Source organism: Coenobita brevimanus, chromosome 106 (genome assembly GCF_032717465.1).
Source record: "Coenobita brevimanus isolate Jiangsu-jjx chromosome 106, ASM3271746v2, whole genome shotgun sequence".
Taxonomy (NCBI): Eukaryota; Metazoa; Arthropoda; class Malacostraca; order Decapoda; family Coenobitidae; genus Coenobita; species Coenobita brevimanus.
This window is the reverse complement of record NC_137059.1, coordinates 3878785-3892663: the sequence shown is the minus strand read 5'-3', so window position 1 is coordinate 3892663 and position 13879 is coordinate 3878785. Positions and strand designations below refer to the sequence as shown.

The 13879-nt window shown below is 42.5% G+C and overlaps 1 protein-coding gene across 1 annotated transcript in view; it reads left to right on the top strand.

Moving 5' to 3' along the window:
- LOC145416494 (cell adhesion molecule Dscam2-like) overlaps positions 1–13879 on the top strand; it is a 171194-nt gene that overhangs the window by 143604 nt on the left and 13711 nt on the right. Inside the window, exons 10-22 of the mRNA XM_080285451.1 lie at positions 439–617; positions 1079–1183; positions 1587–1707; positions 1879–2055; positions 2764–2905; positions 3347–3498; positions 6682–6789; positions 7638–7817; positions 7959–8144; positions 9063–9203; positions 9649–9804; positions 11196–11345; positions 13713–13843. Of these exons, the coding sequence (XP_080141577.1) occupies positions 439–617; positions 1079–1183; positions 1587–1707; positions 1879–2055; positions 2764–2905; positions 3347–3498; positions 6682–6789; positions 7638–7817; positions 7959–8144; positions 9063–9203; positions 9649–9804; positions 11196–11345; positions 13713–13843 (1928 nt within the window). The remainder of the gene's footprint in view (positions 1–438; positions 618–1078; positions 1184–1586; positions 1708–1878; positions 2056–2763; positions 2906–3346; positions 3499–6681; positions 6790–7637; positions 7818–7958; positions 8145–9062; positions 9204–9648; positions 9805–11195; positions 11346–13712; positions 13844–13879) is intronic.

The window sequence follows — 13879 nt, the reverse complement described above, 5'->3', positions numbered from 1 at the left end:
CTCATTTACCATATCTATCCACCTTCTTCGAGGCCTACCACATTCATCCATCTTCAAAGTGGCTCAGTTGTACCCTTTTTACCACTCCTGTCACATCCACTGTCCATATGCCCATACCATCTAAACACACGCTCTTCTATTTTCGTGTCCACAGGCTTCCGTACTCCACATCTTTCGTGAATCACATTACTCCTTGTCCTATCCTCTCTCCACACTCCACACACACATTTCTTAACAGTCCCATCTCCACTACTCTTACTCATGACTTTCCTCTTTCATGCCAAACCATAGTCTCACACTCGTATGTTGTAGTAGCAATGAATTATAGCTTATTAATGGGAAAAGTTAGAGGTGTGGATGATAAGGTTATAGACCAGTGAAATTTGCGACTCTCTCTCTCTCTCTCTCTCTCTCTCATCTTCAATCTCCATCCCACAGAGCCCCCATCCATAGAGCCATTCCAGTTCCGAAGCAACTTGCACGAGGGGGACAGGACACAGCTGACATGCATGGTGATTTCCGGTGACCTCCCGATGACCATTAATTGGCTGAAGGATGGACGACCTCTTCAGCACGACCCTGACATCAACAACAAGCAGATCCATCCCTACTCGAAGGTAAATCGTGGGTCGTGAGTGGGGAGGAGGATTTATGGATTTACCTGAGTTTGTTTACTTTGTCTTGGGGGAGATTTTTCGTTCTTTTGCAACCTAAGTAGGTTAGTGGGAGACTGTGGTAGTGGTTGTAGTAATGATGGCAATGGTAGTAGCATTAGTGTAGTAGAAGTAGTATTAGTGGTGGTAGTAGCAGTAGTAGTAGTAGTAGTAGTAGTAGCGGTAATAGTAGCAACAGTAGTAGTAGTAAGAGGAGGAGGTGGAGGTGGAGGAGGAGGAGGAGGAGGAGGACGACGACGACGACAACAACAACAACTACTACTATTACCACCGTTGCTATTACTACTGCTACTGGTACTGCTACTACTACCACTACTACTACTGCTACTGCCACCACTACTACTACTACTACTACTATAGGTTCTAACACTCTCAGGCTCCTATAACCCACTTTTACTTCCCAGGTACTGCTGTTTACGAAGCTGCAGGAACATCACTCCGGGTCGTACACATGCAAGGCAGCCAATGCAGCTGCAACTGCAAACCACACGGCCACTGTCAGGGTGAAGGTGAGAGAGAGAGAGAGAGAGAGAGAGAGAGAGAGAGAGAGAGAGAGAGAGAGAGAGAGAGAGAGAGAGAGAGAGAGAGAGAGAGAGAGAGAGAGAGAGAGAGAGAGAGAGAGAGAGAGAGAGAGAGAGAGAGAGAGAGAGAGAGAGAGAGAGAGAGAGAGAGAGAGAGAGAGAGAGAGAGAGAGAGACGTATTCGAGGTGAGATAGGAAGCACCATAGCATCTTGGCACCACCTTCTTCTAAGATCCTTGCTCTCTGGATCCTACCTCAATCCATCCTTAGGTGAGAGAAGATAATGATGATGATGATGATGATGATGGTGATGATGATGATGATGATGATGATGATGAATATGATGATGAAGATGATGAACCTTCCTTTTTTCTTTTAATTTGTACTCAAGGTGCCTCCGAAGTGGATTGTGGAGCCCTCGAGCGGAACTACACTGGTCGGGTCAACGGTGGTGTTGGATTGCAGTGCCCGAGGTCATCCCAAGCCCGTGATTACCTGGATGAATGCGCCAGGTGAGGAAGGGTAGTTCGTAACACCTTTTCCTTAGCGATTCATTCCGAGACGTTTGAGATTTCGTAGCAAACAGCGGGTCTCAAAATCAAAATCGCGAGAGAGAAATGAGTGAATTGAAAATGAAGTTTTATAGGTGAATTTTCCCCACTAATCTTACTATATTTCCCCAGGCGAGGCAGCTCAAGATTTCCAGCCCGTGGTAGTGGATGGATTGAGGGTGTCACAGGCCAGCAACGGGTCTCTCCTCCTCCACAGCATCAATCCAGACACCGGGGGATGGTACCAATGTCGAGCCTCTAATGGTGTGGGGGACCCATTGGCAACCATTGTACAGCTCACGGTACATGGTTAGTAAGAGTTTTATTTTGTTAATTTGAGGTTGTTGTTGTTTGGGTGGTGGTGGCAGTAGTGGTGTTAGTGGTGGTGGTGATTGTGGTTGTGGTGTTGTTGATGTTATTTTTATTCATAGTTAGGAAGACCATTACGTGTAACTTCATTTCTTTAGAGGTTACCATCGTTGTTGTTTTCATTACTACTTCCTGACTATGAGCCGATAGGAGAGGGACGTTCTGCTAAGTGCCCATCCAGTCAAAATCCCCCAGAGAGGAACCTTGCGCACTTTTGGGTTAATTTGTGCCACAGAAAATAGGCTAAATTGTGACCCTTACCTGGCAGCCTCGTGAGTAGAATGAAGCTTTTTGATCATGTTTACCTTTTAGATGTGTTTTGTGCAGTCGATTTTGAAAGTCCTGGAGAGAGAGAGAGAGAGAGAGAGAGAGAGAGAGAGAGAGAGAGAGAGAGAGAGAGAGAGAGAGGGCAAGTATATGGCAGAAGACTGGGTGACATGATTTGTCTGTGGTCACCCTTTACGGGATTATGGCGTTTGACGACAGATAGATAGGTAGATAGATAGATAGATAGATAGAGATAGATAGATAGATAGATAGATAGATAGATAGAGAGAGAGAGAGAGAGAGAGAGAGAGAGAGAGAGAGAGAGAGAGAGAGAGAGAAGCAGCAAGGGTAACGTGATTTTTTTTTTTTCCGAATTAACAGCTCCTGCGCGGGTGGTGACGGAGGGAGGGCGTGTAACAGTGCATGCAGGACAGCTGGTGAGGGTGACGTGTGAGGCGACTGGCGATCACCCTCTCACCCTAACATGGAAGCGACACCACGTACCGGTATTATCAGGCCACAGGTAAGAATAGATAGATAGATAGATAGATAGATAGATAGACAGGGTGGCAGGTAAGTGGGTAGGTAAGTCGATAGATATTACCTCATATTGGCTTGGAAGCGACACCACGCACCGGTATTATCAGGTCACAGGTACGGATAGATAGACAGATAGATAGGTAGACAGATAGATAGAGATAGAGAGAGAGAGATAGATAGATAGACAGATAGATAGACAGGTAGATGGGTAGATAGATAGATGAATGGTGGGATGGACAAGGTAAGGGTGACACACATCTGGTAACCTCCCTCTCACAGTCACTAGAAAACACCTCACACCACTAAAATCAACTCACATTTACGGATAGATAGATAGACAGACAGATAGATAGAGAGACAGGTAGACAGACAGACAGACAGATAGATAGACAGGAAGATAGATAACTCAAACCTTCCCTTTCAGGACAGTGGTTGAGGAGAGCACAGTGGTGGGAGATGTTGTCAGGACGGTGTTGGAAATCAAGGGCGTCACTGCCTCTGATGCCGGGCCATACACCTGCCTGGCTACCAATACGCACGGACAACATTCACAAGTCTACACGGTGGCTGTCATCGGTGAGGCTTTGGGCTACTTACATAGACTCTCTTCACCTTCACTTGGTCTAAAATTGCTGTCTATATCTAATTCTGAGGTATGGGTTTCGTGCTGTCATCGGTGAGCTTTGGGCTGTTTACATATGCGCTCTTCACCTTCACTTGGTCTAAAATTGCTGTCTATATCTAATTCTGAGGGATGAGTTTCGTGAGACCTGCGTTTCTGTCAATATGGAAAGGTCACTATACTCTGCTCACTCTAACTTGGCCTAAAATTGCCATCTCTCTATCTCTAATTCTGAGCTACAATAAGTTTCATTAGACCTGTATTGGTGTTAAAATGGGAGGGTCCACTATACCCCGTTCACTCCACCTTGGCCTAAAATTGCCATCTCTCCATCTTGAACACTGAGTTATAACAAGCGTCATAGGCTCTGTAATTCTGTGTGTTTCAGAGGCCAGCTGTACGAAGGAGCAGACAGGTCCCTATTTTCGGGAGTTACTGGTCGACCTATTTAATTCAAGGACGATTATCTTATTTATCATATTCCTCATATATACTGACGATTTTATTCAGTTTAGGAAAGCAGCCGACTGGTAAAGGAGTTCGCTGATGCTAAAAATTAACTCATCTTGTTTGAAAAGTCTCCTCTAAGCTGAATAAAATCGTCCGGGAGGGCATCAGGACCAAAATGTTAAGTAGCACATCAGGTTCAAGGATTTAAACATTCAGTGAGAACTACAATGAACTCTGAGAGCGCATACCTCCATCACAGTCAATAGGATGAATGATTAATAGACCAGCCTCCGTTCAGCGTCTTTGGGGGAGATAATTTAGTCTACGGTCTTAGTCTGCCTCATTCAAAAATCTCAGAGAAGGCATACCTCCTCCGATGTCAATAAAAATTATGATTTTGATTTATTCCTAAACTCGAATCCACCTCAAAATCTAATCAACTCTTCCTTGACCCAATGGCCACCTATCCACCAAATTCCATTAAAATCCGATGGCAGCTTTTTGAGATATTTTGCACACAGACAGGCAAACATGAGTGAATACATAACCTCAGCCTATCTTTGCGTGGCAGGGATAATAAGACGTATATATATATATTTTTTTTTGCCTTGGAACTGAATTACCTCCGAAACGTGCACTGAAGAGGACGCCTTCCCGTGGTGGCACATTTATACTGGGACGGCTCCACTGCCCATTTATACGTCCCTGAACTACCTCTCTATCCCCTGAAAGGAGGATGCTGGACTGCAGGAAAGGAAAGTTCAGCCCTTTGTCCACTGGACTTACGTTCACATGAGTCTGGGGTAGCAACAACAACAACAACAACAACAACTACTACTACTACTACTACTAATTGCCACCACCACCACCACCACCACCACCACCACCACTACTACTATTCCCATTACTACTACTACAATCACCACCACCACCACTACTACTACTACTACCACCACCACCACCACCACTACTACTACTACCACCACCACCACCACCACCACCAGCAACGCGGCACACACCTACCCACACCTAATAAAACTGTTTCTAAAATTACCGTAATAAACCTGGTCTCACAGTTTAATAATACGGTTCTCATAATTAACAGGTGCTCATTATATACGCTAAATTATAGACCAGGTAAAATTATTCCGAGTATATGTAGTTTTAACCCCTGCAGACCAAGGATGCTGTTTTTTTTATATTCTCAAAACAAACAGGTGATTTTCTTTGCTAAGGTGAGAGGTACCCAATTACGTGGTTAGATGTGGACATAGTTAACCATTTGTCTTTAAATCGTTGCTGAAGAGGGACGCCTTCACGTGGTAGCACAGATTATACAAACGTCCCTCAGGCCCCTTCCTATCCCCCGAAAAGAGGATGGTGGGCCGTATTAATAGGACAACTTCAGCCTGCAGTCCACTGGGTTCACGTGTCAGATGCATCTGAATCCGCTACTACTTCTACTTCTATACTACTTTTTTTTTTTTTATGCGAGAAAGAAGGAACCAAAGGCCATGAGCCTGCAGTAACAGTTCCCTCCAAGAGAAAAACAAAATACAATAGAGAGCCAAATTCAAGATCCGATCATTTTGAGATCCTGGACACACTGCGATTGAAAGACTGGAGATCATAGGCAGCAGGAAATACAGACAGAGGGAGACAGTTCCAGAGCTGACCTGTTGCATAAATGAAAGACTACTACTACTACTACTACTGCTGCTGCAGCTACTTCTATTACTGCTACTACAACGACAGCAACAACAACTACTACTGCTGCTACTTCTATTATTGCTACTACAACAGCAGCAACAACAACTACTACGGCCCCTACTACTACTACTACTACTACAACTACTACTACTACTACCATACACCTTTCATAAGTAAAAACCGTCTGGTGGAGGACGTAATCAGAGTGAAGGGATTCAGCGATATTCCACGCAAAAATGGGCGGTAATCAAGCAACTTTGAAGATTCCGTAATATATCTTCTTTAGCGACTTATTCTGCACAACACACCACAGTATTCCCCTCTGATGCAAAGTATGTGTACAGTATTTTAAAACCCAATAAATCACACAAAGACATTTCAGGCTTAATACTCAAAATAAATCGGTAAAGAAAAGGTGCTAATAACTCACCTGTCACACCTACGACAGTGTTTAAAGATTTGAATATCAGAAAAGTTTATGTTTTTATTTTTTATTCATTGGAAGTGTTTCTAGTTCTGTAATTTTTGTCTTTGCTGATTTGAACGGAAATTGTGTGATTAATTTCATTGGGAGTGCGATTTCTTCCTCCCTCTCTCTCTCTCTCTCTCTCTCTCTCTCTCCTTGCTCTCTGGACCCTACCTAATCCTATCTTAGGGTGGGAAGAGCGGTCGGGATAATGATGATGATAATGATGGTAATGATGATGATGATGATGATGAAGACGAAAACTATGATGATGATTATTATGATGATGATGATGATGATAATGACGATAATGATGATGATGATGATGATAATGACGATAATGATGATGATGATGATGATAATGACGATAATGATAATGATGATGATGATGCTTCTTATCGCGTAATTTTAACTTGCATTTCTTACCCAGTGCTTATAATAATGTTCTTTTTTTTATTTCTCTCTCTCTATCTTTTCTCTCTCTCTCTCTCTCTCTCTCTCTCTCTCACAGAACCGCCGACCCCCCCAGGGAGGGTGGAAATATCCGAAGTGGGAAGCAGGTCCGTTCGTGTTTCGTGGACCCTCCCCCAACCAGCAGCCGTCACCATTCAGTATAAAGGTAAATGAAAGGTATATTGCAATTAGGATGGAGTGGGGAGGTATTTGATGAGGTGGGGAGGTGTGCGATGGGGTGGAGAGGTATGGGATGGGGAGGGGAGGTATGGGATGGGGTGGAGAGGTATGGGATGGGGTGGGGAGGTATATGATGGGGTGGAGAGGGATGTGATGGGGTTGAGAGGTATGGGATGGGGTGAAGAGGTATGGGATGGGGTGGAGGGGTATTTGATGGGGTGGGGTGGTATATGAGTGAGGATGGTGTGAAGTGGAGGGAAGACAATTTGATGGTGGAGGGCAGGGTAACGTGAAGGCAATTTCTTTGTGGCCACAACTTCTGGGATTAAGGCATCTCTCTATAGATAGATAGATAAATGGGTAGACTGACAGACTTATAGCTAGATAGATAGACAGACAGGTAGATGACTAAATAGATAGATAACCCACCAACTAAACCATCAATGCCCTCTTTCCCTTCCACACTCACGAATGGCGTGAGAACAAACCACCAACACAAGCATCAATAGAACAATTATCACGAAATCTTTGGGAAGGGCCCTACCAACCTAGGCTTATCTTGTGGGGCATTTTTCCTTGAAGTTGCAAAGAAATGAGCCTTGGAAGAAACCCATGACCTGAAGTGTGGCTTGTAGTCGTGTTAGCTACCCCATCTGATTCGAAAGTATTATTGCAGTCACAGGAAAATATTTTATGCAGCATCTTCCATCGTCAGAGTTGGCAGCGAAGTACCCGACGAATTTTTTCTTGTGATAGCTACTACTACTACTACTACTGCTATTACTGCTACTACTATTGCTACTATTACCACCACTATTTTCTTCCTTTGTCTAGGTGCCCAAGAGAACTCCTGGTCTGCACACGGACGCAATGTGAGTGTGGGGCAATGGGCGGCTTCACACGTACTGACAGGCCTCACTCCACACAACACCTACGAAGTCAGACTCATGGCCCACAACGACCTAGGTGTGTCACAGCCCTCAGACACACGCACCTTCACCACGACTGAGGAGGGTAAGCTGTCTCTCTAATTCTCTTATACATATACTAAGCCTTTTTTCTCATTGTCATAAATACCTACAAAGTAAAGATATAACACTTAATGACCTAGGTGTGTGTATACCTTCCAGTAATACTTCCCCTTTACTTCGTCAGCGCCATCAGGAGCCCCCCGCGACGTGCAGGTAACAGCAGGGGGTCCACGCTCCCTGCTAGTCACCTGGCGGGCGCCCCTCAGACACCTCACCAACGGGGCCCTACGAGGCTACACTGTCGCTCTGAGGCGCCAGAATTTACAAGGACAGCCTACATTTATTTCCAGGCCTGTCACAGCAGCTACAGGTATGCATTATGGGTTTTCAGATTTTTTGTCTATATATAGCCAGACACCATCATCCTGTGAAGGGTGGATGACAATAATAATAATAATAATAATAATAATAATAATAATAATAATAATAATAATAATAATAATAATAACAATAATAATAATAATAATAATAATAATAATAATAATAATAATAATAATAATAATAACAATAACAATAATAATAATAATAATAATCTATCTATCTATCTATTGCCAGACGCCTCAATCCCGTTTGGGGTGGCCACAAACAAATCGCCTCCAAGTCGCCCTGTCCCCCGCCATTTCACTGCCCTGCTCCCAACTCACACCCCCCTCTCTCATATACCTCTCCACCCCATCCCTCCATCTCATCCTCGGCCTCCCCCTCCCTCTTCCCCCCTCCACCTCACTCACATACACTCTCTTCGTCAGTCTTTCGCCCTCCATCCTCTCCACATGGCCAAACCACCTCAGTGTGTTCCTCATAACGCTTCCTATCACATCCACATCCACACCACAACGCTCCTTTATATCCTGATTCGTCAGCCTGTCTCTCCACGTGACTCCACAGGCTCTTCTTAAATAACTCATGTCCACTGCTCTCACTCTTGACTTGTGTCCTCCCAACAACGTCCAAGCTTCACTTCCGTACGTTAGAGTTGGTATCACAATACTGTCATGTAGTAACTTTTTCACTTCCATGCTCACTTCCCTGTTTCTTATCACTGCTTTCAAAGAACCAGCAATATAATAATGATAATAAAAATAATAGTAATAATAATTCTTTTCACAGATGACGGTGAAATAGCTAAATAATACGAAGTGCGTGACGATGATAATAATAATAATAATAATAATAATAATAATAATAACAACAACAACAATAACAATAATAATGCTTCTTTTCACAGATGACGGGGAGGTGGTTGAGCAATATGAAGTGAGAGGACTGACAGCTGGAACTCTTTATGAAGTAGCAGTGAGGGCGTTTAACAAAGCTGGGCAGGGACCTTTATCCTCACCTAGAATTGTTGATGCCACTAAATCGGATGGTGAGATGGAGTAGTAGTAGTAGTAGCAGCAGTAGCAGTAGTAGTAGTAGTAGTAGTAGTAGTGATAGTAGTAACAGTAGTAGTTCCTCTTCTGTACTCTACTAAGGCCTTCAGAGCAACAGCCATCTTTCTTTCTTGGTCCCTTTTTCTTTTTCACTTCATCTTCCCATTTTTCGCTCCTCAGTAACTGCAGAAATGTGCTCCATCTTTCTCGTAATCTTTCCCAGTCAGATATTCATACCCTCGATCACGTTTACTTTTGACAGTCGTGTATGGTAATTTCTTGTTAATATAAATCACTCAATTACTCAGTCAATCAGTCGGTTAATCACTCACTCACTCACTCAGTCACTCTCTCACTCACTCAATCACTCACTCACTCACTCAATCAATCAGCCAGTGTGTATTTATTTATTTTTTCATTTAATGCCACCTTCTGGATTAGCTCCACTGTGTCCTCCTGCTGGGGTGTCGTGCCGTGGTTCGGGGGAGGGCAGCTTGAGGGTGTGGTGGTCGCCCCCTCCTACACACTGCGTCCTGGCCCCCGTCGACGGCTACAGTGTTCTCGCTACACCCACTACCTACCAGTACACCTCTGCCAGTATGTGACAGTGTGTGTGTGTGTGTGTGTGTGTGTGTGTGTGTGTGTGTGTGTGTGTGTGTGGTGTTCGACATATATAGAGTGGCAAAAGTGTGTGTGTGTGTGTGTGTGTGTGTGTGTGTGTGTGTGTGTGGTGTTCGACATATATAGAGTGGCAAAAGTGTGTGTGTGTGTGTGTGTGTGTGTGTGTGTGTGTGTGTGTGCTAACAATATAACTCGAACAGTTTTTATTTTAACCAAACGTACTGGAAGGATTGAGGGTCAGCTTAGGAAGGCGTGTGTATTTAGAGATATTTAGAGAAACAAGCTCAAATTAAACAATCCTTCTCCGATTTAGGTCAAAGTTGGTGGAAATGTTCAGGATAAGCCAAGAATTAAGGGAGTCGATTTTGAGAATAACCAGTCAGAGGTCAAGGTCATAGGATAAGGTCAAAGTTAGATGTTTTTGTGTTGTTTTATACTGGAATTAGCTTGATATTCGTCAGCATCTCTTGTGGTTGCCCTTTCTATACTCCTTTCACTCTTACTTGGCCTAAAATTGCCATCTCTCCATTATGAATATTGAGATGTAACGAGGTAGTAACACTAGGATATGGTGCTAGTCATGAAGAAGAGCTGTGGGAAGGATGTAGAGCAATAGTATTTATTTTTAATTTTGGGCCATTGAGCTACGTGAAATAATCTGCAAAAGGACGAACTTCTAGGCCAAGTTAAGGTGAAAGGAGCGTAGTTTTAAATGACTCTTGCTATCTCCAGGTGATCTAATTAACTCTGAGAAAAAATCGTATTGATGGGTAAAAAAAAAAAAAGTCTGCAATAACATCTTCCAAATTTCTTTCAGGTAACTTTTTTTTCCCACCAGATTTCATTTTCAAATATAAGTAAAAATCTGAGTGTACTAAAAATAAAATCATGAATACTCAGTTAAAAGGAAGAGTATATTAAACAAGAAAAAGTCTCCAATGACGTCTTAAAAACCAAATTCTTTCCCAATACATCAAAAAAATCATCAGAGGACAACAAGAATAATTTAAGAATACGGGATTGAAGGGTCTTATAAACTGTCTTAACATACGGGATTGAGGCGTCTTATAAACTGTCTTAACATACGGGATTGAAGGGTCTTATAAACTGCCTTAGCATACGGGATTGAGGTGTCTTATAAACTGCCTTAACATACGGGATTGAAGTGTCTTATAAACTGCCTTAGTATACGGGATTGAAGGATCTTATAAACCGCCTTAGCATACGGGATTGAGGCGTCTTATAAACTGTCTTAACATACGGGATTGAAGCGTCTTATAAACTGTCTTAACATACGGGATTGAAGGGTCTTATAAACTGTCTTAACATACGGGATTGAGGCGTCTTATAAACTGCCTTGTCCTCAGAAAGCCGCTGGGAGACAAGCACTACGAACCTGGAGAAGAATTTGGTCTCCCTCCCCCCCGCCACCAACATGAGCGTCACCGTGAGGGCGTTCAACGAGGCGGGCGTCAGCACGGCAAACCACCCTGTGTTCTGCGTCACTGAGGATGATGGTAATTCACTGCTTGGTTTGTGAGCAGGGGAGTGCTGCTCAATGCCTACTACTGCCATCACCACTACTACTACAGCTGTTTCATTACTATGCACAACTATCCTCCCCCTCTCAACTCACCGTCAGATTTAGTCGAGTACTACTACTACTACTACAACTACTACTACTACTACTGCCACTACTACTATTAGTCTATTACTCTGCTCCTCCTACCACTACTACTACTGCTACCACGACTATAACAACTGCTACTACTACTATCAATACTACTACTACAACTACAACTACTACTACTACTGCTTATACGACTATACTGCTACTACAACTGCTACTACTACTACTGCTTATACGACTATACTGCTACTACTACTATCAATACTACTACTGCAACTACTGCTACTACTACTACTACTGCTTATACGACTATACTGCTACTACAACTACTACTGCTTATACGACTATACTGCTACTACAACTACTACTACTACTACTACTACTATATACTACTTTTACACTAACGTGGCCCAGAATTTTCATCTCTATCTTGATTGCTGAGTTGTAATGATATATTAATACTAGAATACGATGCTAGTCACGAAGAAGTGCCATGAAAAGGATGTAGAGCCTTTGTATTCTCCTTCTCTGCTACTGAGCTACGTATTATAAGCTTCAAAAGGACGAAAATCTGGGCCAAGTTAATGTAAGTGAACTATAGATGATTTGCAAGACAGCTACTAAGTTTTTGTTGCTACTTAACCCCGATCTGTGTGGCCGAGCAAACCCGTCGACCACAAGTAGGCAACTGTTTCTGTGGGGCCTTTCTACAGGTACAGTACTATATATACACCGGGTACGGAATCGATACCCTCTTGTGGTAGACAGAGCCTCACCAGGGTCCTTCCCCACTGCGAGGTGCATGGAAATTAGAGGTTTGGTTCCCGGATGAACGCCGCAGCTGCTCTACCAAGGGTGCACAGTGCCACCACGTGAAGGCTCCTCATCAGCGTCTTAGAAAGTGAAGTAAAATTGTATAGAGGAAACAAGAATATATTATTAAAACGAAGTCATTGCATTACGCAGGTGGTCTTCTTCATTCAGTCATTATATGCTTTTTACTCTAACTTGGCCCAGAGTTTCGTCCTGTTGAGTTTTATTATTATTATTATTATTATTATTATTATTATTATTATTATTTCACGTACCTCAATGGCAGAAGAAGACAATACTACAGCTCTGCATCCTCTCCACAACTTACTCGTGACTAGCATCATATTCTACTCTTAATCCATCGTTACAACTCAGCATTCAAGGGGGAGAGAGGGCAATTTAGGCCAAATTGGAGTAATAAGAGTATAGTAATTCATTCCTACCATTGCCTAACCATTCCGTTCAACTCAGGAAGAATTTATAATAGAGGTGGTGGTTAAATTCTGTATCCAATTCCAGTATTTTGCAAAGTTTCCTTAAAATTAGTAAAATAATTTGTAGGAGAGAAGTACAAATTTCGTCTGATTGAAGATGCAAAGACTTTTATCAGAATTATTCCTTATCTATCTATCTATCTATTGCCAGACGCCATAATCCCATAAGGGGTGGCCATTTGACTTTGAGTTATTTGTTTTACGGGGAGGGGCACTAACCCTCCACCAACCCACTTGTTGACACTTAGGGAGCACGTATGGTTTGGTTATATAGTTACCAACCAGCTTTGTAAATGGTTTCATGGCGTACAGGAAACCATTTGGCTTGTCACTCAATGTAAAGCCACCTGTAACGGAAAGAAAAGCAATAAGAAGTGACAGGAAAGATGGGAGAAATAGGATGAGAGGAGGACAGGCACAGAAAAAGAATGATAAAGTCCTTATTTTTTCCTTTATTTCATTACATTTTTATCTTTACTTTTGTTTTACTTTATTATTTGTTTATTTATTTATTTATTACAGCAGAGGCAGATCCACCCCTCCAGGTAAAGGCGACTCTAACGAACGCAAGGTGTGTTGTGACTTGCTAATTTTTGCTGCAGGTCTAAGTTGCTCATATCATGTTTTTATTTATTTCTGTATTTATTAAGCTTATTTAATTGTATATTTTTTGCCTATCTAAATTTATACTTATATATTTATTTTTTTATCTGTTCATCTGTCTATCTATGTCCTTGTATATTTTGCTTATTTAAATGTATATTTTTGTCTATCTATCTGCTTATTTTATTGTATTTATTTATTCATTCATTCATTATTTTACTCATTCATTCATTCACTCATTCATTCATTCATTCATTTACTCATTCATTCACTCATTCATTCACTCATTCATTCATTCATTCATTTACTCATTCATTCATTCATTCATTTATTTTTTGTCGCAGTGCCTGGTCCACCGCGCCAAGTAAGGGTGACCGTCACAGGAGCCAGGACTGTACTTGTGTCGTGGGCCCCTCCCTATCCCCACACTGGTACCATCCTCCACTACACCTTGTACTCCACCAGGGACGCCCAGGTAGGTAATTAACTGCCAGGTACACTGCTTTCACTT